This window comes from Porites lutea, chromosome 9 (genome assembly GCF_958299795.1).
Source record: "Porites lutea chromosome 9, jaPorLute2.1, whole genome shotgun sequence".
NCBI classification, from domain to species: Eukaryota; Metazoa; Cnidaria; class Anthozoa; order Scleractinia; family Poritidae; genus Porites; species Porites lutea.
The window spans coordinates 23,169,772-23,195,004 of NC_133209.1; the positions used below are offsets into that span (position 1 = coordinate 23,169,772).

Sequence of the window (25,233 nt, forward strand, 5' to 3'; positions counted from 1 at the left end):
AACAAAGGGTAACAACGGGTAATAAGGGGTAACAAGGGTAACAAGGGGTAACAAAGGGTAACAAGGGGTAACAAAGGTAACAAGGGTAAGAAGGGGTAACAAGGGGTAACAAGTGTAACGAGGGTGAGAAGGGGTAAGAAGGGGTAACAAGGGTAACAAGGGGTAATGGTATGGTATGGTATGGTAACTTTATTTATACACGGTATTTTCTTCAGGTACATTTACATTCAAGTATAGAAGAACTAACTTCCTAACTGATCTAACATGCAAGATTGAAACTAAAATAAGAAAGATGAAAACAAAACACCTGCTTGTCAAGGAGGCCGTGTGTAAAAACAGAATATCGCATTGTATATCGCTTATTTAATCATTTGTCACTGAGGATCGAAATTTTTGTCTCTTAATTTTCCCTTATATATACTAGGGGAATTCAATTGCCGCACCTCCAGAGGGAAGCTGTTCCATAACACACTTCCGCTGTAAGAAAGGCTTCTTTTACATAATTCAGTACGGGATTGTGGAACAGCGAGCTTGTATTCATTCTCTCTAAGGTTATAACTAGTTAAATCGCAGCGAATAACAAACCTACCGCGAACAGTGTGTGCATTTGTAAGTTTAATCCTCAAGAACATACTTCAATAATACGTTCCTCGAAACACCGTCGCCAAATTTTGTCCAAACTGCTTTTTATTGCTGCTTTGAAAAATTTCGGATCAAATGATATTATTGGATTACTACCATCCTAGAAGCGCGACGAATTCTGTTTTGGCCAATGAAACGTTGTCGGTTAGTCTCTGTCGTGAAATTGACAACGTTTTCGGAGCGGTACGAATACATTTTGATCACGTGTTGTTCCTTTGCGTTCCTTTGGGATGATCTGAATCAAGAGCAGTCATCCGAGATCACTCAGATTATGGTAGATCAAATGAACTGGTGAATCCTTGTCCAGAGTGGATTCATCGGTTCATTTGATCTACCATGATCCGAGTGATCTCGGATCACTGATCCTGATCTGGATCATTCCAAAGGGACGCACCCTAAGTTTTCAGCTTTTTCGTGGGTGTGTATTCTAATTTTAAAGTCTGCATGTGTTAATATGGTGATACAAATTCAAGTTCAAATTGAAGATACTAGAAGAGTTTTTTTCTATGAATCCGCCTTGGAGTGCTGAGGATTTAAAAAAAAAAAACTACATTTTGCGTGAGATTCCGAAGACGCGTTTGATGGATTTTACTTTACTTTGGGTAAACGATAAAGGAGAATATGTAGTGTTGAATGACGTTCGCATGGCAGAAATTCCCCTTGCTTCGCTTGTTTACGTTAGCACATATTGCGTGCCTATTGCACTTTTGCGTCAAAGCAAGCCGTTTTCATTACTCTATTTGGGCCGCGCCCAAATAATAAACCAGGGATCAACGAAAATAATTATCTTTGACCTGGGGGGAGGACTGAACTCAATCATTCAGTTACTACTCAGGTTATCATCAATCAGTCAGTCAGTCAATCACTTTATACTAAGCCATGTTGCATCAACAACAACAACAAAAAAACGGATCAGACCTACCACAACACCACAAATGTCTCCACTTTCAAAACGACCAATGGCACAATCTAAAGACCGTATCATGGCATTGTTGAGACGCTGGGTGATTAGTTTATTCAAATCGATTGAACGGCCAAGCAGCTGAAAGAGAAAACGTGAAATATTGTTTCCAAAGAAATAAACTAACTGAGCACAAAAAAAAATTAAATGAACATCACGCCAAGATTAGAAACGAAACACAACATGATTATAACAACAAAATTATATCGTACTAAGTAAAGGGGTTATTTCTGTGTCATTTTTGAAGCCCTAAAACGTTTTTCGCATCCATTGATTTTCAACAATAATGATGTATTTTTGTCATTTTTAAAACTGTATTCAAATATTGAAATTGTTTCCTACCATCTGTTGAAACGGATGGCAAGGACGGACACGGATTGAAACTTATAAAGTTGGGCTCACTTTTACAAATGGAAAAAATCACCAATCATAATTATAACATTACAATGGTTAGTGCTCACAGATAAAATTTGCTTGATACAGAACTCTACAGGAGCATTTTTTGTATGGCAGAAGGAACTGAGAAATGACTTCAGCAGAGAATTTGACGTAAAACAGCAATATTATCATTTCCATTATCCAGCTTGAATTCTATATACCTGGACATGTCTCTGTTTAAGAAGGGTCTCGTATCTGTTTGAACGTGTCCCCAATTTCGCAGCAGACTCAGCACTCATGCGAGCTAGTTCTGATTTGAACTTCTTGTCAAGTAACATGCTGCAAAGCAACACAGCAATTGCACAGCAATGTATTTATTTGCGGTTGCCAGACAATAGTAATAGATATGTAGAAAAAGGGAAGGGGCAAGGAGACCCAAGAGAAACTATAGAAAGCTCAAGAGACATATTGCAAGTCCTCCTCAAACTACGGGCTACATAATTATGTAGTTGCTTACATCAAGTCAAGCAAAACATGGCTTTAAGTCTAAGGTGGACCCATCAATTTTCTACGAAAGTACAGTGAAACCTCAAAAGGGACTGGCAAAATTTGTTTGCTGTAACAAGGTTTCGTTATATCAAGGTTCTTTTCCATTTATTTTACTATTACTAGTATAAAGAAAATCGTTCGTGATATACCGAGGACTTTGTTTATAGAAAGAGGTTTGTTAAATCAAGGTACTACCGTATAGTACAAGGATCAAGTCTCTGCATGGTTCAAATGTGTAATTAGTTTAAATTACCTGCAGGCCTGGGCCTTGTAATAAGCAAATATCTGATCACTGAGTTTGTACACAAACTGGTCAAAACACAAGTTAACCTGGCAAGAAAAATTAGTAAACTTTGCAGTCAGAACGGTTTCTAAAGGCGAAAAGTGGATGCAAACGAGAACCATAGTTACATGTATCCAGAAACTACAAAGTGGATTTGGGTCGGTCAACTTACTTATATATTCTGTCACAATGATAAGCGACACCCTTTGCTTTCCAGCAATGGCCAAGAACTTAATTATTCTGGAATGCACAAAAACCACATCCAATAACCGATCATCATCACTCACCTCAGCCTCAATTTCATCATACAGAAACTGTTTCTTAAACACAGTCATGGCATAATGAGCACTGTCATTGTAAAGATCCAGTGGGTACAATACATACCTACAGAGCAACACCATGATAATAAAAATAACAGTCAAAACAAATCCTCTACAGGTAACCTCAAGCACTGTAAGGAAGCTGATTAAACTGACTTACTCCATCATACTGGGATTCTTGCTCTCAAGAATGTGATTTGTTAAAATCCATGGCATTGACATCTCAATGGGAAACTGAAATCAACCACAACAACAACAACAAGAATTGTCATGTAGTGTTTTTAGGTTAATCTTAAGTCTTTAGTCTTCCCTAGGCTTTTTTTTTAAATATTCAGACCCCCAAAAAGGCATGAGCAAGATAACCTTAACCCTATGGCCTTAACCTTTCAATCCCAAGCGGCCAAAGTCAAAATTCATCCAAATTTCCCAGTTGTAAAATGCTGAGAAACAAATAAGACCATGTGAAAATACTGCTGAAGAGGTTTGATTTGAATGGTCACACCACAGGATTTTGTCCACAGACTACATACTAAATTAATAGTACCATGTGAAAGTACTGCTGAAGAGGTTTCATTTGAATGGTAACACCATAGGATTTCATTTATAGACTCAAAAGTTAGAAACACTTTAAAACACTCCATCATTTTCTCTGGGAGTGAAAGGGGCTGAAATGGAATAACATGATTTATTGAAACACACACAGCTTCTGAGTAAATTAAGTTTAATAATTAAAGGGTGCAATTTTTGGAATCAGACAACCTGATGTGGCACAGGCAACCCAGTAACAATCTGCACTAGGGTACAGAATTTGGTCTCTGAAAATTAAAAGTAAAAGGGATATTACTTTTGTCTTGATTACCAAGATTGACTGGTCATTCTTTTCTAATATATGTACCTGAATCCTTGCACCCATGGTTAACTCTAAGTAGAATTCTCTGAACCACAGCTGGGAAAGATCACAACATTCTCTCAACACCTCATTGAAGCGAAGAAGTTTTTCAAAGAAGAAAGATTTCTTCAAGAAGGCCTCAATATGCTCCACTGTTTCTTTTTCCAGTTCTTTACGCATGACCTTTTTACCACCTTTCTCTGAAATCAGTGATTCCAGCATAGTGCGGACCATGTACAACTGCCAAAAAAGAGTTAAACAATAGATGTAAGAGAGGAATATACAGTACCTTCATGTAGTTTACATCTCTGCTGGATAAGAAGAGAAAAACGATTCCACTAGGAGCTGTTATAATAGTAAGACCTCGTGATAAGGTAATAATATTTTTGAGCTTCTTAAACAAGGTTCATTACCAAGATCATCACCATCATCATCAACCCCATAACTGTCGCTATAATTATCACCATCAAAATACTGGTAACCAGGTGAAAAACATCATCATCATTATCACCATAATCATCATTGCCATCACCATAATCATTATGGTTTGAAAGGGATGTGAAAAGGGATCCACTTATTTCTGTACCAATAAAGAGCTTTTTTGGGCATATTACCAACATTAAGATAGGATATAGAAGGATTCAACATTGCCTGCAATAGGTATTCACTAGGGATACCCCACAAAATCTATAATAATTCAAGCAGGAAAAATGAAACGCCCAACCATAGGCTCACTGAACTAAGGCCTACATGTTAATACCTGGGTACTAGAAGGTCCTACATCTCTGTCTGGTATCTTGATATTTGGCCCTGCTTTAGGGTCCTTTTCTCCTTTCAGAATTGGGTCCCCTCTTCCATGCTGGCCATCTGCCCAGTCTCCTCCAGTCTCACGGATGGACAACAAAATTCTGTATTCAAAGAACACCATTATAGCTGGGGAAGATCAATCGATCATTGAAAAAATTTTGTTGGTGTCATTATGTAGCTGTGGGAATTAAGGCACAGTGGCCCAGTGGTTAGCAGTTTGGTTTGCTGCATCAGTGGTTCCAGGTTCAGGCCCTGCTGAGATCATTGTGTTGTGTACTTGAGCAAGATACTTGGCTCTCACAATGCCTCACTCCACCCTGGGCCCAGTTGTTTGAAGGCCAATTAGAGCTTAACCCAGGGTTAAAATAATTAATTTAAAGGAGCTGTGTCATGAAATTCAGCCAAATTAGGTATTACAAAACGCCCGTTAAATCCAAGAGAAACTTAAAAAAAACCGCTTAAAACATTAAAGGAAGGTTAAAATAACACAACAGATACAACAGATGCCACGGATGGGCAAAACTGAAGAAGATTGAAACGGATTGAAATTAAGGTTTTTGAAAACTGTTCAGCCTAACAGTTTTTCAAAGTTTATCACTGCTGTTTGCAACTTCAAAATTAATGCTCAGGAGACATATTTGTTTGTCTTGAATCTCTGACTTTGTCATTTACATGTAATTTCTTAGCTTACTTTAAGTTCCATAGCGATTGAAGGCGAGTAATTGGAAAACTTAAACAAAATGGACTGGACTGCCGTGACACAGCCCCTTCAATGTGGGTTTCTTATTCTCTTGTTTAAAGGCATTTTCTTTGATTATTTTCTCTGTTATTTTTAAGAGCATCCAATCATCAACTTGCTGACAAAAAGAATTAAACTCAATTTACTTTTTAACGGTTCTTATCTGACAAATTTTGTCCTTACCCTGGGTTATCTATCCCAGCTTTGAACAACCGGGCCCAGGCGAATAATTTAATGGGTATCAGTGAATTAATTTTTATTGCCAGGGGTAACCCTTTAATGGACTAGCTTATTCCAAATCACGCTTAAGTCCCATCCTGATTTGGGCCACATGGATCAAATGCAGACTTTCACATTTTTTATCTTAACATATTCAGCTATGATGAAAATGTTCATCAAAATGTGGTCTCTAAGTGGGAAGCATTGGCAAATCTATCAGGTCAGAGGGTCACATACACCGTCCCCAGATACATGTACTTACATCAATGTTACTTGCTACTTCATTTGGATATTGAGTTTACATGTACATGCACCAGTGCAAAGAATTTTCTGCTTGATAGCTTGCTTAAACTCAAAACAATTGTTTAAAACAAAGCATTCCACCTATAGCCCCACTCACGTTTTTAAAAGAGTGGCCTTCTTGCTCTTGACAGCTTTTCTAAGTGGTTCCCTCAGGCTGACTTGGATGAATTCCTGTACTTCTGTGTGTATGGAATGCCGTATGGCCTCTGAAAACACTGGTTCAAGACGTGACATCAATCCATACAGACCTTTGATCATGGCAATGACCTAGTAAGAAACAGGAAATCCTCTTACAACAACCATTTTCACTACAACCACTGCCAAAAGGATGTCACTAGCTTCAACTGTTTTTAAAAAGTATGACAATGAGATTTTTCTCTCATAACCAATCAATCAATTAGATCAGCGTGCAAAGAAACTAGTGTCTGATAGCCCGGGGCTAGTGGATTTTGCTATCAGGCTAGTGAATTCTGTTTTTAACTTACCCGACGGGCAAGTGATGTTTTTTGACCAATTCGAATAAAGAAAGCACTGTGAAATCAATTCTGCTAGTCAAAAAGCTTTCAATGACTAGCAGAATAAAGAAATGGGTGTGAAGGAAAAGAACAAAAGAGTCCAACCTCAACTAATGCAAACTTTTCATCACTGTTGTAGTTGTATCTTGTAGCCTACAAAAAAGTAAAATTTTAACGCAGGTTAACGTTGAAAATGGGACAGAAAGAAGCCTCATACAAATAGTTATAATTACTACTAACATAATGCTGTTTTGAATGTACTTACTCGTTCATATTCCTCTGCCTCCTCAGGACAATGCGGGTTTGCATACTTGTCTGTTGGATGAAGAAGTTTCCAGGAGTACTGGGAAAGAAGAAGGAGGACAAATTCATCACAGTACTTTATAAATAACACTGTACATTTCTTGTACCTTAGGTGGTTTCTTTACTCCACAATTTAGTATACCTAGGGTTTGTCAACTATTTTATTGTAACATGCTGCTTCATGACCCAAAGTTATGCATGCAGCAGCATATATTTAGTTCTTTAACAATAATAATATTATCAATATGAAAGTCTGACTAAATTTATTATTCTAATCAGACTTCCATGTGCCTTTCACCACCTAACTTTCAACCAGCTTCATTACCAGTGATTGACAAGTTTAACAGGCACTGCCGGAGCAAAAAAATTCATATTCCCCAAATTCATAGGTCACTATATATTATGGTACAGTTTGAATATTGGATTATTAATACTAAAATACAAGGGACCGTACTCTCAAACAGAGCTGCCTGATGGCTCTTGGCAATTAACATTTCCTTTGAGTTACCTGGAACCCTACAGTAAAGATTGACTTTTTATAGATCTAAAGTTAAGCGGCTCCCTCATTTTAGAAAATATGATTGAAGTTACATGACTATTCCAGCCTCCTTTTAGTAACTACAAAGTCCTCTTACCAGTTCCATAACCTGAGCAGTCCATGATGACAAAAGTCTCAGCCCTCTAAGTGCCAGGCTGGTCAGCTCTGTATACTGCTCATCACTCCTTGGATCATTACTGGAAGTAACCATCTACAAACAAATAAATAAATAAATAAATAATAACTAAGTGTGGAAAATTAAAGGTCTAAAAGGTTAAAGGCAGTTCACCTAATAAATGCAATAATTATACACAAGGGAATGAGTTTGCCTGATAATTACGATGTGTTTCGTCGAATTAGAGCCTGGCTGCTTGTTTAAAATTTCAAGGAGGGGTGCTTATTGGATGGAAGGCACTTAATTGAGGGGGCAGGGGGAGGGGTTTATTATGTTTTCCACCTTTTAGTAACCAAGTATACCATGATAGCAACATTATAATCTTAACACAGTGGTGTATCGGTATAACTGTTAAAGTTGAAGCATAACAAGTTACAAATAAAGTGGCAAAAGAAACAGGTTTTCCTCATATCCCAAATATTCAAGGTCTCTTGGTGAAGGAGTGGGGAGGGGGGGGGGCACTTATTCAAGAAGGGCACTTGCCTGATTTTTTGGTCTAAGGGATAGACACTTATCTGGGGGAGGGCAATTATTAGAGCATGGGCACTTATTTGAGGAAACATGGTTTTGCAACGATTGATACCTCATTTCTGTACCGTGCCAGTTCACTGATAAATTTCACGTGCTCCTCTCTTATGCTGTCCATTCTACGCAGCAGATTGTACTGATCAACAACTTTGTCATCTGCTCCATCTGCTGCAGCAGTCCATTTCTCTCGCATGCCTTCAAAGTTGGGGCACATCTTCAGGTAGCTAACCAATGCTATTTGAACGTCACCAAATAAAGGCACTACTGGAAATTGCTGCAAACCAATAAAGAGAATTAAAAATATAAATACAGTTAAACTGCCAAAGACAATTATTATCATGAGTTTTTGAAAGCACTACATTACAGTAATTTCAGGAATTACATGAAAGGGCTTTCATGTACAACAATCTAGCAAGGCTCAAAATAGCTTTTGGATGGTGGCCACACACATTAACTAGTCAAAGAAATTTTTGCTCAGTCAAGTCTCATTTCTGACCAGCCAAAATATTGACAAAAAGTTTCATGTTGTAACTATAACTGACAATGTTCCTGTGCCAACAGTAAAATAGTGCTGTGCTTTATGTTTAATGATATGTTTAATGTTATTTTGAGCCATGATCTAAGGAGACTGGTAGTGTTTCTCCTGATCTGGTATGTACATGTAGTTTTAGGCACTTAGTTTTGGGAAAACAATTTATCAGTTTGAAATTCTTAGCATGCAATCATAAGACTTCTCTTCTGAATATAATTACATATCCAAGTCATTCTCTTAGTAATAAACTGTCTGCAAGCCAAAATGCAGTTCATTTACAGCAATAAAATTAGGTGTTTCAGACAGATTGTCATGTCAATCTGAGCTGGAAAATTACATTATTTGATTAAGCATCTTGTAAAAAACCAGTAAGTTCAGTCATTCGCAGGTTATTTTTGAACTTCTCAGTTGAAGAGGTGACAGACTATTAACCACAAGTCATGAACGTCACAGAGAAGGCTTCAATTAATTCAAAGTTCATTACCTTAAACATCTTGTCTATTTTGCTCAGGCTGATTCTTTTCTTTTGATCCATCTTTAACACGCTACTCTCTTTACCATCCATCAGAAAAATCAAAAAGCCCATGACCTGTTTAAAAAAAATCATTGACAGATAAACTTTTTAAAGAAATTGCAGTAACAAGTTCTAGCCATTATAAATTAAAATTCAAAAAAATTGCATTCAAAGTTTAAATTCAATGTGTCTCAATTATTCCTGACTATCTTTCATGATTGTAGCATGTCAAAAGGCAGGGATGTGAAGAAGGGAAATTTGTTCCTGACTGGTGGCAATTGTTTTGTCATAAAGATCTTGTACAAAGTTACCCAATTACACCCAAAGCTGAACAGACCAGTCTGCTGCAGGGTTAACCTCCAGCAATGTTACATATTATTATCATGCCTTGTTCAGGGCGAGAGAGGGAGAGAAGGAGGAACATATGGAGGAATGTCATTTTGTCAAATTTTTTAATCTTACCAAAAGAAATACTGAGAAGTTGTAGTCAAACATTAACTGCTCGTTATGCATGCAGGAATGCAGATTTGAATTTCACACTAGTTACCGGAATGACTAACGGATTTCTTTTTCAAATAATCAGTTCACTAATAGAATCTATAGGGGTATGCTTGACCTGGCTTGACTGTAACACACCTTCAAAAGTAGATGTTTCTCCGTGGGAGTTATGTACATGTTGCTCTCATGCAGTCGAACACTTTGGTTCAGTACATCTGCCAACACATCTTCATATCCCTGAATGGTCTCTAACCCTTCTTTTAACAAGAATGTGATTTTGTTTTGATTTGCAAGGAAGAGGGAAAGATTCTGTGACTCTTCAATCATCGATACATCACCAGTGCCACGTCTCAGAAATGTGTCAGCTCTGGAACAATAACCCAAAGACAACAAACAATAGTTAATAATTATTATTTTTCTAAAGAGATGAATGCACGCATGTTGCCCTGGGTACCAGAGGTCTTTTTCTCACATGCAGCGGGATGCTTTTGGAGTTGGTGTCTTAACTTCTCACTCCCTCCAATAATCATTACAGAAACAAATTAAGAACAGACTGCAAGCCTTAACACTGCAGGGTCTGAAAATGAGAGCTGAGCTGGTGACTAGAATTTTAAACAAGGTGACACCAGCAGGCAACTGAAAAGGTTTCCCAGCCAGTCTTAAAGGATTGAGAAATCATCAATGTTGTAGCCTCTTTAAAAATCAGCTTAAGAGAACAATACAGGCAAATATCATATTATTGCAAAATTTAATCCACAACAGCTTTTTTTCCTTTTTGTTTCTTTCTTTTTTTCATTCTTTTCTTTCCTTATTTTTTTTCTGTCTTAATGTCTCCTTTGCAGAATGAAGACAATTATTGTGACTTAGACATATTTCTTTCCTCATGGACAAATTTTAATTATGTATCTTTATTCATAATAATTGGAATTTTCCTGAATTTTGACTGTGTTGTGCAGCTATGTTATAGGAATTATCTGATAGTTACAAACTGAAATACCAGTGTCAAACATTTACCTCTTATAGAAAGCATAGTCATTGTTCAGACAGGCCTTCATGTTCTTCAAAGCATCCAATACAGCGAACATGTTAATGAATTTCCCAAGAGTCAAAAGATACCTCTCTGATATGAAATCTTTCCTTCTTTCTGGGTGACTGAGAGTTTTTACTTCCTTGCAAAACCTAGCAATGGCATTTTGTGCAAAATGCATGAAGCTTTTTAGTTTGCGAACCTCTGGCTCAAGAACTTCAACTGTCTTTTCATAGATTTCAATTCTGTTTGGTTGATCATCACTTTTAACCTGCCAACAGAAAAATGGAGTAAAATTCTAAAGTAAAAAGAGTATATAAACTAAGTGCAACTCACGGTCATAACCAGGAAACAGCCCGAGATTAATTTGATGAAAGTGTAACCATCGTTTTAGAGTCTGAAAACAATAGTTACACTTGTAAGTTAGCCTTGTAAAAGTTTCATCAAAATGAACCCTGGTTTTTTGTGCAATGAAAAATATTTGTACTAGCAGAGCAGTAACTAATTCCTTGCCAACTAATGGAATTTACCAGCATCTAGAAACTTAAATCTTTAATAGTGACAGCCCTGTGTCAATGTGATAAGATGCCCCTATTCCCTTGATTGGATGCTTGTCCGCCAAAATGTACCCCTACCAGTTTCCTTCAGTTACCTGTTAGCATTATTAAAGCCATAATATACTGTAACACAGTTGTTCAAGATTCCTAGTCATACAGTTCCTTGATTAGATGAAAACAAAAAAATCACTTTTAAAACTGTACAACATTATTTATTTTTAGCCTGTGCCACAGACAAAACTGAACTCTGATTATTAAAGTCTGTCTGTGAAGCAGCGCCAAACTCCTTGTTCTGGCCCCCACAGGCATACCAGGATTTGAGTACAAGCCATGATTGGCCTGTTAAAAAAGACATTGTCCATTTACCAATCAGAATGAAGGGAAATTTCGAAACACACTTTCAGTAATTTCTTGAGTCCGTTGGGGGTTAGAATAAAGATCTCAAGACTGCTTCACAGATGTTACTAACTAACGTTAAATTACTTCTGCGACGCACGCTATACAACACTGTGGTTGACGAAAATTATTATTAACAAGACCACAGCTTTTTTATTAACTAAAAATAAAATACACTGAGTAACATTTAAAGCTACTGCTGCAAAAAGCTGTGGTGTAGAACAAAATAATTATTATTATTAACAGGACCACAGCTTTTTTATCAACTAAAAATAAAATACACTAAGTAGCATTTAAAGGTACTGCTGCAAAAAGCTGTGGTGTAGAACAAATACTTACTGAAGGAACAGCACGAGAGCAGCTTCTCCACGTGTATAACATAACAGCATACTTCTCACCTTCTTCAAGCATCTCATTCTACAAAGTGAAATAACATTAAAGGTGAATAATAGAAGTATGTTTAATCGAAGCATTGTAGGTTCTCTGGCTAGATTGTGGAATACCCGGCCCACTAAATTGCTAACTTCAAAAACTGCTCCCACAGTCACGCAGTCATCCGATTTGCATAATAACCTCTGACATTGACTGCGGGAGTGCAAGACTGTGGGATAGTTACTTGACATTGACTGCAGGAGTGTGGGACTGCAGGAGCACTTGTCTTACTCCCTTAGATTTAAATATTTGGCATAATAGAACACGACTGCAGGACTGTGAGAGCAGTTTTTCAAGTAAGACATTTAGTGGCTCGGATATTCTGCAATCGCCCCTAAATCCTATGACTGGCCTCTGAATTCACTGAGCTTTATTATTTACAAAATAAAAATAAAAAGATGATCAGTAAAATAAAGGAGGCGTACTTTAATTTTTGTATCAACATCAAAGACGTTTACAGAATACACCACTGACAATAACATGTCATTCAGGGAATATTATGCCGGCTCGAACGAAAGCAGACAGGAGCAACCATGAAGTCCAAGCTTCGCTCCTAAAGCTGGCATTAACGACCCACATGAGCCTTAATTGAGTTAAGTTTCATGCCAGCTCTCGTACTCGTTAAACCACCGGCCCAATGCTTGCCAAGAGCAGTAATCAACTTAGATATTTTATGCTAAATCTTATATTTTGAAGGAATGACAGAGTCACACCTACCAAGCCCTTGTGTACATCCGCTTCTTCTAAATACTTGCTGATACATGTTATAAAGGCCTTGCTGTCTTCAAAATTTGTGTCGAAATTTGAAATGTAAGTAACAGAAGCAGGAGGTGCTTCGATTTGAGGTTGTTCGTCCGGTAGATTGATGGTTTCAAGCTGACGGACATTGCTGATCCCATCTTCCAGCGTCGCCATCTTTGTTATCTCCCAGGATGCCTTTCAGGGCGAGGTTGATTTCCGCTTCGTTGGTTTTAAATACTACCCCACCCTACAAAGTTTCACGACATCTGCAAGTCACGCCACCCATAAAAGAACTGTGATAATACCATCAACAGGTGGACGGGAAGTGTTGGGGCTCCAGTTATCTTGATACCTTGTCCGATTATTAGATTGCGGTTTGATCTGTAATAAAGTATTAAATTGAGACACAGGTCCCCCAGGATCACATGACATTGTAAGTATTAAGGAGGGGGTAACAGAGAAGACTATTATAACATGAGACTATGAAGAGCAAAACCGTTCATACGAATATGAGTGAATGAAAATAATTTCCATGAGAGACTTCACTCTTACTGTTTTAGGGAAAGAGGCTAGGGGCAGATCAGAATAGCCTATTATCACCTGCACATCTAAGAGATGAGCCTGAAGGGCTTGGGCCCCCCACCCTATTTCTAGGCCAATTAAATAAGATAAACACAACCCTCCCCCAACAAAGAAGATAATCAAATGTATTATGGTAAAATAAATATTATAAATAAGAAAAAATTGATCTTGATACCAGAAATAGGACTTTGAGAGTGACCACACCCAACTCAGTTATTTGTTTCTTCTCATGTGGTTCACACTTTCTGTTTATTTGAAATTCTTAATATAATATAAAAAACTAAGAGAGGAAGACCTAGAATCATGTTTTCCACTATCAGAGAAATCAGAACACCAATGCTAACTATAACATTTTAGGGCTGAAAAAACAAAAAAACAAAATATATTTTATAAAACAAGTGAGGAAGAATCATCCACCAGAAATCAAGCAAAAAAATATAGCTTTATTACTGATGAATTTGAAATGCACAAGGAGACATTCAGAGCAGTTCACACGGCAAATAACTGGTTGAAAATATGCAAAAAATTTTATATGAATTAACGAGTGACAACCATTTTGGTGAGATATGAGTAAAATTAATTTTATTATTCATAATATTGCACCTGTACAAAATTACATGTTAAAGCCAGATAAACTCCTGCTGACTATCTATATACAGTGCAAGTATCATCATTGACTTGCTAAATGCCTGCCACATAAAGTAGACAGGATATTTTTGACACAATTATTTTCACTGCCACCTGACCTTAAAAATCAACACCACTTGAAAACACATTCAAGTCAATCAAAGGTTCAAACCCATAGGGATCAGGCACTCTTTGCATCATTTGTTCGACAGAAATATATCCCCAAGCAGTTTTGAATGTAGCCTGCGTAGCATGCATTTTTTTTTTTTAAACAGGCCATGCAAGGGGAACACGCAAAGGGAAGAGGAGGCGCTCGCAACAAAGGCCTCCTTTTCTCGCCTCACACATCCTCAAGATTTCTTCCTTTGCCCTAAAAACCCAGTTCCTGCTTGAATAGAGATTACCGGTATGCTTAAACTAAAAAAGAATAAACACTGCCATTTTTTCTCAGAAAAGGTAAGGTCATTATCAAAGGAATAGCATCCCTGGTATTGATTAAAGTAAAATTGTTTACTAAAGTATTTACAGTTTTCTGTTCACCTTTTTTTGTTTTCATTAAAGACACACCTGAGTACATTCTTTCATTATTTATGTATGAAAACTAGCATTCTAAAATGTTTGTACAATGACAATCATTAAGATTGGATCTCAAAATAATTTAACCCTTTAAGGTAACTCAGTGCCAAAAATGCACCCATTGAAAAAAAAGCAGAAGAGAAGAGAAACTAAACATCTGTTTCCGTGTGATATCACACAGATTTCAGCTTTGCCTTGAAAGGTTTAGTGGCAAAGTACCACCACAACAAAACCAGGAATGAGAAAAACAAGCTCTAAAGAAAATAATATTCAAGAGGGTCCCCAGAAACTGCCTAATTCAATAGAAAGGATTGGGGTTTCAAGAGAGAGAGATTTAATATTGAACTTTTAAGTGGATTAACACAGATTGATGGTGATGTGAGATTTGGAAAATCTAAAAGAACAAAAATCTTTTAGAATAATGAGGTGCAGTTTTCTTTCAAATGGAAAAAATAACTTTCATTTCAACTTACAAAATCCATAATTTTTAACTCTGGGATGTGGCTGTTATGACCATATGCCTCTAGGTCTTCTATGGTGAGGAAATCTGAGCCTTCTTTTAAGGCACTTCTTGAAATGTACAAATTATTTTATTTAAGACCAGCATTCAATGATAAAAACGTTGAGATAACTGGGCGGGTCAGTGTAAAATGCAGACTGCAGACTATTGTTTTCACCATGCAAATGAGTACTTGACAACAATAGTCCCATTGTTTTCTAACCCTAAAAACAATATTCAGCAGTCTGCATTTTACACTGCCCCAAACTGGGATAACTTTGGTTGAGATGATGGGTTAAAAAAAACCCACTGGGGACCCTCACACATATACACAGCTGTATTATTATGATCAACTAACCACCATAAATACTTCTGTTATTTTACTGACAGAATAATATAACACAGAACATTAGAGTCAGATTATGTGACTTATTTGTTTGTTAAGTTATCTGGGGTTGGATGACCTCCCTCTCGCCCCCATCTATAGGGCATCCTTTTACAAGGTTCATGCTTTTGCTGATGTAACAGGTTTGGAAATCAGGGTGGAACTGCAAGTGGGAGGGGGGGAGGGGGGGAGGGGGGAGGGGGGAGTGTGAATTTTTTGTGGAAAAACTCAATGGCCAATTACATGGGTGATTTATTGTGAGATTTGCACAGACCAAAAGCACGGAACAGGCAGCACACCCAAATCATGCACATAAATAATCAGCAATTTAAACATGATTTATCACAGGGACCTGTGTCTCAATTTAATACTTTATCAACAAATCACTACAAATGTGATTAGTGCAGCTAGGCAATTTCTGTCTGCCTTATGTGTTTGCAAAGTTCATAAAGGTAGTATCACAGATTCTACTCAAAAGCGTGCTGGCAGATTGTGCAAAATCAATGCTCCTCTCGCAAAACTAAACCATCCATGTAAATGGCCTTTAAATTAAGTTGTAGACTGCTACCATATGACAGTGGACACACTTCATATAATACTAATTAAAGTACATCCCTGAAACGAATAATAACTGACATCACGGGGTTATGAGCACTATTGAATTATTAAAATAAATTACCGTTCATTTTTCATAACAATTCACTATTTACACATAAATGCACAGGAAACAAAATAAGGTATAAAAAAATTACAAGTTTAAGAAAAAATCCATGGAAGCTAAAACCCTCTCAAAAAATGGATGCCAAAGGAATGACTACTAATAAATTCTCTTCTAGGTTGACTAATAGTTTTCATCAACATCATTTTACTATTGAATGACAAACAGACAGCTGGTACACTGTACACTTGATTGATTAACAGAATATTTTTAGTGTATGTTTTCTCAGAAAAGGTCATAGATGTGATGAATATTTTGAAGCTTAGCATCCTTGATAATTCACATTTGGTAAACCCTTTGTCAATCCTGCACCATATTCAAGAAACTTACTTTGCACTGTTTAAGTGCCTCAGAATTATGTCGTACAGTGGAACCTGGATATTACGAAGGGCCAAGGGACTGGGAAAATTTGTTCGTGCTAATGAGGTTTTGCTATATTGAGGTTCTTTTCCATACATTTTATTATTATTGGGGCAAAGAAAACTGTTTGTTATACCAATGACTTTGATATGCTGAGGTTCATTATATCAAGATTCCAGCATACTGGACTTTGAATAATCAAGAAAACTGTTTTCATTCCTATGTTTAAAGAAAGGCTCCACCTTGGAAGCCAGTTTATAAGAAAGGGTTATAAGTGTCATTCTTCAAATAAATTAAGTAATTTTTTCTTCCTACTATCCACACTAACAAGCAGGAAAAAAGGAAAACGCTAAAGAATCAAGGAAGTTAACTCCCAACAACTGCCCTACCCTACCCCTCAAGAAAACTTAAGGGGTGTTGATTATATTGGAAGATTATTAACATATGCACATGGAAACGTCACTCACCAATTTACTACAAGATGGTCAACATCACCACGAATCTGCATGCTGTACAATTTTACATTTCCGGACAAATTTGGAGCACAAGTCAGACATAAATAGTACGCGATGAAACCAGCACGCGCGAGTGAAATACGCCAAAGTGGTTAATTTCTTTAGTATCACTTATAAAGTGCTAGAATAATAAAATTCCACGAATCTATTTTACAAATGTATCCGTAAACAAATTACCATGCATGAATTGTGTCGGTCCCGCATGCTTAGGTAATCTGCATATAAAGCGACCGGCCACGCCAGTCAGCTGTTTAAAAAATCTCAATAAAAAATTCGGGGAGCTCAAACTATCAAGCGCCTGGAAGCATTCTCGCTGCTGGTCGGGCCGTTCGCGGTAGCTTCAGCTTTGCATTTTGTAGGCGTCTCGATCAGTTCGGGTTTGTCACCTTCGAGATGCCGGATTGCTTGAACGATCGTGTCCAAGTTCTGGCGTGATGTAGCAAGCGCTTTTTGCGTCTTGTCGCTTGATTTTAACTTGGTCTCGGCAAGATCAATCTCAAGCTGTCGCTTCTTTTCCTCAACGTTAATCCGCAATCTCCGCTCTCGTTCCAATTGGCACCTCAATTCAATGAGCTCCTTTTGTATATCTTCAACATAGTCATCTCCGTGTAGTAATGAACTTACGTTGTTGTTTTCGTCGATCTTGTTAGTTTCTTGAGCACGTGGCTCATGTTCCAATTTTGCCTTCTTTTGAGGCGATCGCTTTAAATCCGTCCCATTCGTCCCTTCTCTATCACACTGGCTGAGGATTCTTTTTAAAGTCGTATTTTGCTGCAAAAGTCGAGTCTTGTCTTGCTCCAGGGCGAAAATATACTCAGCTGTTTGCTGCAGTATTGCGGCCTGTTTACGAAATTAACATCACGAAATCAGTGCTTTGGTAAGTAAAGTTCCCCGAAACTACATTACTGTTCTATGATTCCTAATCGACTACTTATACTTAAAAATGTTCAGAAACAGACCTTGCTTAGTTTCTCTCCTTCGCTGTTTGGAATAAGCAATCTCAGTGCTTGGAAACCGGAGTTTATGCTTTGCATACGTCGTCGCTCGTTTGAGTTAGCAATTTCCCGCCGTAATTTTCGTTCTCGCTCTCGATTGTCCACCACTTCGACCTTAAAACTGCAGAAAACAGTAAAGAACAAGAGAACGAGTTATTTATCTTGAAAACTAAGATAAACAGAAAGAGGCACAACGTTTTACCTGCAATCTTCCTCGTTGTAGAGCTCGTCCATTTCGTACGATTTTCGTTTCTCTGCAGATCGTGAGTAAAATGACATTTCCTCACAGCTCCCAAGACAGTTACAGCGTCACAATCGTCCTTATTTCAATCGAAGATTACAGAAAGAACGAAGCTTCGTTGCAATTTTCCGTAAAACAGAAAGCGAGTAAAGCCGCAGCCAAATCGGCGGGAAACAGCTGTCTTCCTCGATCAGGTGACCGAAAGCTGGAGTTAAAAATTTGAATGCAGCACAGCAGAGGAATGCCAAATGCTGGGGTGATAAGAAGATAACGACTGATCAGATTGACCAGGTTTCGCTACGAATAAACAACTACATAGGCAGTTTCTTTCCTAAAATCTAGTTGGCCAATTAATGCGAGATACGTGATACGTAATAGATTTTATCTTATGTCTTTGAATCTGGCTTGATTTTTTCATAACGGATCAGAGAAGATACAGAATTACTCTAGATCGATGGTTATTTTCTTATTACCGGTCTTTCATAATACTTTTGTTTTTCGACCAATGAAACGGCTTTTCTTTTAATAGATCTATATTTACATTTTGTGTGTTATGTTCGTACGACCGTGACCCCCAGGGACCTCAATGCAACGATTCGATCAATTCTCTGTTGAGCGAGTTTGTTGTCTACCTTTTCAGCGATGGTTTAAAGGAAAACCATACCCCTCTTTCGACCAAATTGAGGATTAAGCAGCGCAAAGAACAAGAAGCCAACAAAACGCAACTTTTTCTCCATCCATTTAGTTAGGGGGTGGGGTGGTTGTCCATTTATTTTAATGAACCTGCCAAAGCAATGCATGAACTTTGCCTGATCGATCAGCTGTTTAACTTAAGATTGAAAATTGCTTTGATTCAAGCCTAGTTTTGTTCCAGTCCATCGGAAAGTTACTTTAATTTATACAAGTTTGTATAAATTTTACCATGTTATCCATATTTGACATAATTTAGGGCGTTTTTCATGGAAACGAAGGTTGTGCGCAAATGAGTCTCCTGCGCTTTGAGTTCAGTTTTCAAAAATCGGGTTGGAAAGGATACCGTAAAATTCCGAAATAAGCCCCTGCATGTATAAGCCCCTCCAAATATAAGCCCCCAAACCGGTAACGCAAAAAACCCTCCGTTAAATTGCCCCTCCAAATATAAGCCCCCCCAGGGGTTTGTACTTGGAAAATTGCCCTCAAATACAAAGTAAAACAAAGCCAAAACGGTAAATTTACTTCCAACTATTAGGCTAGCTCAATGGATTTTGAAACGCAAACTTCCCCCCATAGATAAGCCCCTCCGAATATAAGCCCCTCCAAAAATAAGCCCCTCAAAAAGGGCCTTTAAAAAATATAAGCCCCAGGGCTTATTTTCGGAATTTTCCGGTAGTTTCTATTGTTTTGAAATCTCTGCAGGATATGATAACAATTACAAATAAAAAGTAAATAAATAATTAATAAATTAAGATTACAGCAGTAAGCCAGCCGTAAGAAGTGACAATTTCACTGTTGAAACTGACGATGAGGCCCGAATCTCTTTATGAAAAGACAATAGATCTGTAGCGAACATTGCAAGTGAGTATACTTCTTAAGTTGGGTAGAAGAGGAGTCTGGAGTTTTGACACTTTCATGCACAGACATTTAACAAATAACTTGACCTTCTTCTGACATATGTTTTAAAATAGACATTGAAGATTTTTGACAATAATCGTACACACTGATGTTCTTTAATTCAAAAGTATGTTTAACAGCATGTTTCGTACATGAAAAGAAATGATAGTGGATTCCCATGAATTTACGAACCAAAAAATTGTTACCGATGGTTTCATGATCTCTCGATCTGGGCACAGTTTCCATGGAATTTGAAATCCTAGGGCTTGAAACTCAGATTTTCAGAAAAAAATTCTGTATAATGATGTCCGTTTGAAGACACCGTACAGCCTTTATAGTAGTAAGCTCTGCAGTAAACTATCTCGCCAGGCAAATGTTATGCACCTATCAATGTAAAACCGGCGGGGGTGGGGGGGGGGGAGGGCATGGGGTGGGGATTTGATTGTCTTTGTTGTCTCTGGGGTAGGGCAATTGACTGATCTTGTTTTCCCGGGGAGGGAATATTTGAATCTTTCTTCGCCCGACGTGGAGATATTTGACGGCCGACTCGGACGAAAAAGACTGAGACCGAACATATGTTTCCCGCTTCCACGCTTCACGCATGCGCCATACGGTTTGAAAAGATCAGGAAGTCATGGAGGCCAATGAGAACAAGCGAAGGCTGAGTGGATTTCACTGTTTTGTCTTAAAATTTCGTTTGTTTAAGAGTGTTTTTGATCAATTGAACCTCTAAAAAATACTGTGGTATCAAAGTAAAAGGAAGTAGAGAGAAACCAAGTCGATTTTTGCAAGGACAATTGATTAGTGTATGGCTCATTTGCTACAATCACTGTAAACTTATAAAACTGACTTTCTTTGTACCCTTTACTAAGAACAGTATATTTAGACTTACAAAATGTGGACTTTCTCCAAAAGGTTTATGTATTCTACGCAGTGTAACACGGATTATGGTTAAAACGTACAATTGCAGCTGTAACCGGAACATGCGTCTTTGGTGATGCAACACGTTTATAAAAGATTGCAGAGTTTTATTTGGAGATATTTTTATTGTGCCTTTCTTAGGTTGCATTAGGCTCGAATACGGTAGTAGAAAGACGAGCCTCGGCAAATGTTCACTTCGCGTGGGCGCTCGCGGGGACAACACGCACGTGATAAGAGGAAGGCGCGGCTGCCAAGCCTTGAAAAGCTATGTTCTGTTCTGCACAGGGGGAATGTATTAGAAGGATTAGACTTCAAATTTCCGTCAAATTATAGCGTTTCGCGGTAAGTGCCTTAACGTTTTAAGTATTTTGCTATAGTTTTAGCCTTCCTTTGGAGAGATCTTAAATTCTGACCACAAACTTTGGAATAGCGTGATCAAAAAGTGGACATTTTAAACGACGTACTGTGGGAATAGATTAAGCTTACCTGCAGTAGTAATGTCATTTCCCATCAATCAAAGTTTTAAGAGATACCGATCGCTAAAAACATCTTCACCCGGGAATTTCTAGCCGGATAATTGCATTGTTGAGCCTTAAATTTGACAAATTAATCTGAGATAGGTTTTGCAGGTCAATGTGAATAGCATTGATGTGCGTGATTAGACTTTATAGACAGGAGTGAAATGTATGGCCGTTGTTACATCCAATACCGTAATTTTATTAACGGCAAATTGTTTTGGAAGTATAGGCAGTGTTATAGTAAATCGGAATTCGAAAATTCGAGTTCTGCATCATATGTATCATTTCCATGTGTGTTTATAGATGACACATTGAAGAGGAATTCGTATTTTTTATATGTCGTGCTTGGTTATTAAAATTCTTGTACTTCATTAAGCTTGTGACTTAAGTTCTTGGTTTAAAAAGATTGAAAGTCATAAGCCGTGTTATTCAATAACATAATCGGATTTTTGGATTTTCGGGTTTTTCTCTTAAACACATTTGCAGGAGCAAAAGTAACATAAATTAATCGAAATGCTGTAATTTTTTAAAGTCTCACTCTATTAAGGGGAATTAAACTCAGAATTCATTTTTTTGACTTATAGGTTATGCAAAGCAGAGTTGTAAGTTTTATGTTATCACTCACTCACTCATTCACTCAGGTGTAGACACTTTATTACAAGTCAATCCCAAACTTGAGAGCACCAGTGATATGTTGCTGAAGTTGACTGCAATCAAAGTTTGCTCTGAGGATAGGAGTTCACCATAAATGAAGTCTTATGCCCCCTTTATATGGAGAAAGGTCATTTCGTGTACATGTAGAAGGGTCACCTTCTTACCCAAGCTCCCCTGGGCAAACCAACTTTTGATACATTTCCTAACAAACATGGTTAACAGTTTACGTGAGAAACAAAAAAATTGGCTTGGCTAGAAAGGTGACTCCCATAACTGGGTTACCCTTTTGTGATGGTAGGGTCCTTAGCAAGGCACATTTTTCTCCATATAAATGCCTTGGCTCTCCCAGCTAGGTCAACAGAATCATTGGCAAGCCAATAAGAGCATGTATGAGCACTGTGTTAGACAATCAGAGCATGGGCAAGTGCTGTTGGTTTGGGCAAAGGGGTTAACTGTTTTCTCACATAAACGCTTGTTAGATTTGACTCGGCTGGGAGGGTGACCCTGTTATCATTTTTTCCATATAAAACAGGGTGTTATTCCTTATATAAATGTCCTGGCTTACAAGTATTATGAAGAACAAATTGAAATATTCATTTAGTGAACTTGGTACCATAATTATCCATAATACATGAATATTTCTCAGTGCTCAACTTTGGGTGACCACTCATTCACATTGGTAGCCCCCCTAACAGGCTTACTGCATAACTACAAAAATTAACTGTACCTTAAAAATTACCTAGGTTAAAAAAAATCAACATACTGGCCGAATTCAAATTTCACCTTTAACGTTCATTTGATATTATTATTAGCAGGAGGCCATAGTAAATACCACTTCTGCTGAACTCAATGACAGCTTTTAACAACAATCCTACGGAAATGGTTTGTCATGCAGCATTGTATAACATTTTTGTGTTCACCTCACATATGATGTGATTTAATTGACAGATGTCAGATGAATTGGACAGTAGTGACCAAGAATACTCAAAATTAGACAAAGAGAAAGAAGAGGAAAAAGAAGTTCGGGTTGAAGTGCAACTTGAAAAATGCACTGCCAATGCCTTAGCTGTAACATCTGTCTCTGAAATGCTAGACCAGGGTGATGTCACCTCTGTCATAACAAGTCTATCTGCAGAAGATTCTGTTCTTCACAGTCAGTCAGTTCTTAATGAAGCAGAAACCATTGCCTCAGCAGGTGACTTGGAAAGCTCACCCTGTCTGTCAGACACACCTGTGTCATCTGACCTGCTGTCTGATTCACCCACCATCAGTTCAACTGTAGGGCTTCTTCATCAGCCAGTTGTCTTAACTTCTTCTGTACTGCCTTGTGTGTTGACGCATGTTCAAGGGACATCAGAACTTCTCACTGGTGAACTGCATGAACAGGAAAGTCAAGAGGAATTGTTAATGGTAAAAGGAGAGGATAGAGAAGTTCTGGAACCTTGTGTTGTGGTGAGTCATGAAAGAAACTCTTATAGTCGAACCTCCATGTGCAACCACCTCTCGTAAGCGACCACCTCCCATAAACATCCACCCATCCAAAACACCAAAATTTTCCCAGTCAAAGCCTTACAGTTGGAACCTCTAGTAAACGACCACCTCCTGTAAGTGACCATGACCACTTTTGGGCCTTACAGTTAATGATTTTCCATTGCTTTTAATCTCTTGTAAGCGACCACTTGACGCATTCTCTGATCTGTATGTTCGCTGTGTGTAGTATGAAGATATGAAGAACTTTAGTGACAACATGTAACAACACATGTCGTAACTTAGACATTGCATGCAATAAATTATCTTCCATTAAGTAGATGTACCTGGACCTCTTCTTCGAACGGAGGCACCCTGTGGTTTGAATCTTGTAAACAACCACCTTCCCTAAGCGACCACTAAGTCTTTGCATTTTGGGTGGTCACTTACGGGAGGTTTGACTGTAGTGTCTGACCTATACCCACCTACTTTTATTCAAGCAAAAGGCATGAAATTTTTATCCCAAGAGTCCCAGCATTTTTCTAGAGAGCCCACCTCATCTCCACTGCTTTCTTTTCTTAAATCAGAGTATTTTTGGAAAGTACCATAATTCATACAGACTCTTCTCAAGTTGGTTCACGTTTGTTGTGCTTTATATGTATATTTTTCCTGCCTGATTCAAGATCAATAATGGCCTTCAGGTATGGGGGTTCCTTGAAATAGCCCTTTGGAGTGTTTTGATGTCAGGATGTCATGTTACCATAATATCGTCTCTTTTTCATTCCCCTTCCACTAATTTGTATATGAATTTTGTTAATAATAACTTGTTGACAAAGTCAGTCAGTTATGTGTTTTGTTTATTCTTTGCTAGTTTACAACAGCTGAGGCCATTCAGACAAGCAAATCATCTGACAAGAACTCATCACCAGCAGCAACAGATGTCGTGGTCACGAATCCGTCTAGTCTAACCTACTTGCGGCAAATTTTTGATCCGGAGCAAGTAAGCCCCCAAGGCCAAATAGTGTCAGTCTTGCCCCATGGTATGACATCTCCACTTTCGCCAACTTTGCCAGAACTTCACTCATGTAAATGGGATAATTGCTGTCATCACTTCTTGTCTCTAGAGGATCTTGTCACTCATGTCAATGATACCCATATAAGGACAGAAGCCAGTGAATACTGTTGTTTATGGCAGGGGTGTCCCCGTAATGGAAAGGGCTTCAATGCCCGGTACAAAATGTTAATACACATGAGAACACATACCGGTGAGAGACCCCACACGTGTACACATGACTCTTGTGGCAAGAGCTTTTCACGACTAGAAAATTTAAAAATTCACACACGGTCGCACACTGGAGAGAAACCTTATGTCTGTCCAGTGGCGGGTTGCAATAAAAGGTACTCTAATTCAAGTGACAGGTATAAACACACACGGACACATTCAGAGACCAAACCATATCACTGCAAAGTGGCAAACTGTTTTAAAAGGTATACAGATCCAAGTTCACTGAGGAAACATTACAAGACTATTCACGGCAAGGATGTGATTTCTGAGGAACAAGAATGATGTACATAGTATGATTAATCATGGAGTGGGGTTGATAATTAATTTTTGCAATTTCTCCTACTAGGTGCTGGCTTACAAGTAGTGAGCCTCAGTTGACCTATGGCACCGGGAGGTACTTTAGAAATGTTTGGGTAGGGGTGTGCGGCTGGGACCGAGGAACCCTTAGCCTATA

At 38.0% G+C, this 25,233-nt stretch overlaps 3 protein-coding genes across 3 annotated transcripts in view; 1 reads left to right on the forward strand and 2 right to left on the reverse strand.

Annotated features, from left to right (window-relative positions):
• Window positions 1-13,036, reverse strand: part of LOC140947360 (cytoplasmic FMR1-interacting protein 2-like) — a 33,783-nt gene extending 20,747 nt beyond the window's left edge. Inside the window, exons 1-17 of the mRNA XM_073396434.1 lie at window positions 12,823-13,036; window positions 12,013-12,090; window positions 10,708-10,991; window positions 9,832-10,060; window positions 9,166-9,270; window positions 8,205-8,423; window positions 7,544-7,657; window positions 6,871-6,948; window positions 6,711-6,758; window positions 6,188-6,357; window positions 4,783-4,930; window positions 4,029-4,262; window positions 3,294-3,367; window positions 3,101-3,197; window positions 2,784-2,860; window positions 2,203-2,320; window positions 1,565-1,684 (exon numbers count right to left, since the gene is read on the reverse strand). Coding sequence (XP_073252535.1) covers window positions 1,565-1,684; window positions 2,203-2,320; window positions 2,784-2,860; window positions 3,101-3,197; window positions 3,294-3,367; window positions 4,029-4,262; window positions 4,783-4,930; window positions 6,188-6,357; window positions 6,711-6,758; window positions 6,871-6,948; window positions 7,544-7,657; window positions 8,205-8,423; window positions 9,166-9,270; window positions 9,832-10,060; window positions 10,708-10,991; window positions 12,013-12,090; window positions 12,823-13,020 — 2,391 coding nt within the window. The 5' untranslated portion in view covers window positions 13,021-13,036. The remainder of the gene's footprint in view (window positions 1-1,564; window positions 1,685-2,202; window positions 2,321-2,783; window positions 2,861-3,100; window positions 3,198-3,293; window positions 3,368-4,028; window positions 4,263-4,782; window positions 4,931-6,187; window positions 6,358-6,710; window positions 6,759-6,870; window positions 6,949-7,543; window positions 7,658-8,204; window positions 8,424-9,165; window positions 9,271-9,831; window positions 10,061-10,707; window positions 10,992-12,012; window positions 12,091-12,822) is intronic.
• Window positions 13,037-15,897: 2,861 nt separating this feature from the next.
• On the reverse strand, window positions 15,898-18,534 carry LOC140947584 (transcription factor AP-4-like). The gene is made up of 3 exons (XM_073396730.1): window positions 18,306-18,534; window positions 18,068-18,224; window positions 15,898-17,948 (listed from the first exon to the last, which is right to left on the reverse strand). The coding sequence occupies exons 1-3, from the start codon at window positions 18,380-18,382 to the stop codon at window positions 17,391-17,393; spliced, it is 792 nt and encodes a 263-aa protein (XP_073252831.1). The 5' UTR covers window positions 18,383-18,534; the 3' UTR covers window positions 15,898-17,390.
• Window positions 18,535-21,116: 2,582 nt separating this feature from the next.
• On the forward strand, window positions 21,117-25,233 carry LOC140947539 (uncharacterized). The gene is made up of 3 exons (XM_073396672.1): window positions 21,117-21,197; window positions 22,976-23,479; window positions 24,366-25,233. The coding sequence occupies exons 2-3, from the start codon at window positions 22,976-22,978 to the stop codon at window positions 25,059-25,061; spliced, it is 1,200 nt and encodes a 399-aa protein (XP_073252773.1). The 5' UTR covers window positions 21,117-21,197; the 3' UTR covers window positions 25,062-25,233.

Coding starts and splice junctions, on each gene's coding strand:
- LOC140947584 (XM_073396730.1), bottom strand. CDS start 18,382: ATGTCATTTTACTCACGATCTGCAGAGAAACGAAAATCGTACGAAATG. Junction 18,225..18,305: donor TACAACGAGGAAGATTGCAG/GTAAAACGTTGT, acceptor TGTTTTCTGCAG/TTTTAAGGTCGAAGTGGTGG. Junction 17,949..18,067: donor AAGGAGAGAAACTAAGCAAG/GTCTGTTTCTGA, acceptor TTTCGTAAACAG/GCCGCAATACTGCAGCAAAC.
- LOC140947539 (XM_073396672.1), top strand. CDS start 22,976: ATGTCAGATGAATTGGACAGTAGTGACCAAGAATACTCAAAATTAGAC. Junction 23,480..24,365: donor TTCTGGAACCTTGTGTTGTG/GTGAGTCATGAA, acceptor ATTCTTTGCTAG/TTTACAACAGCTGAGGCCAT.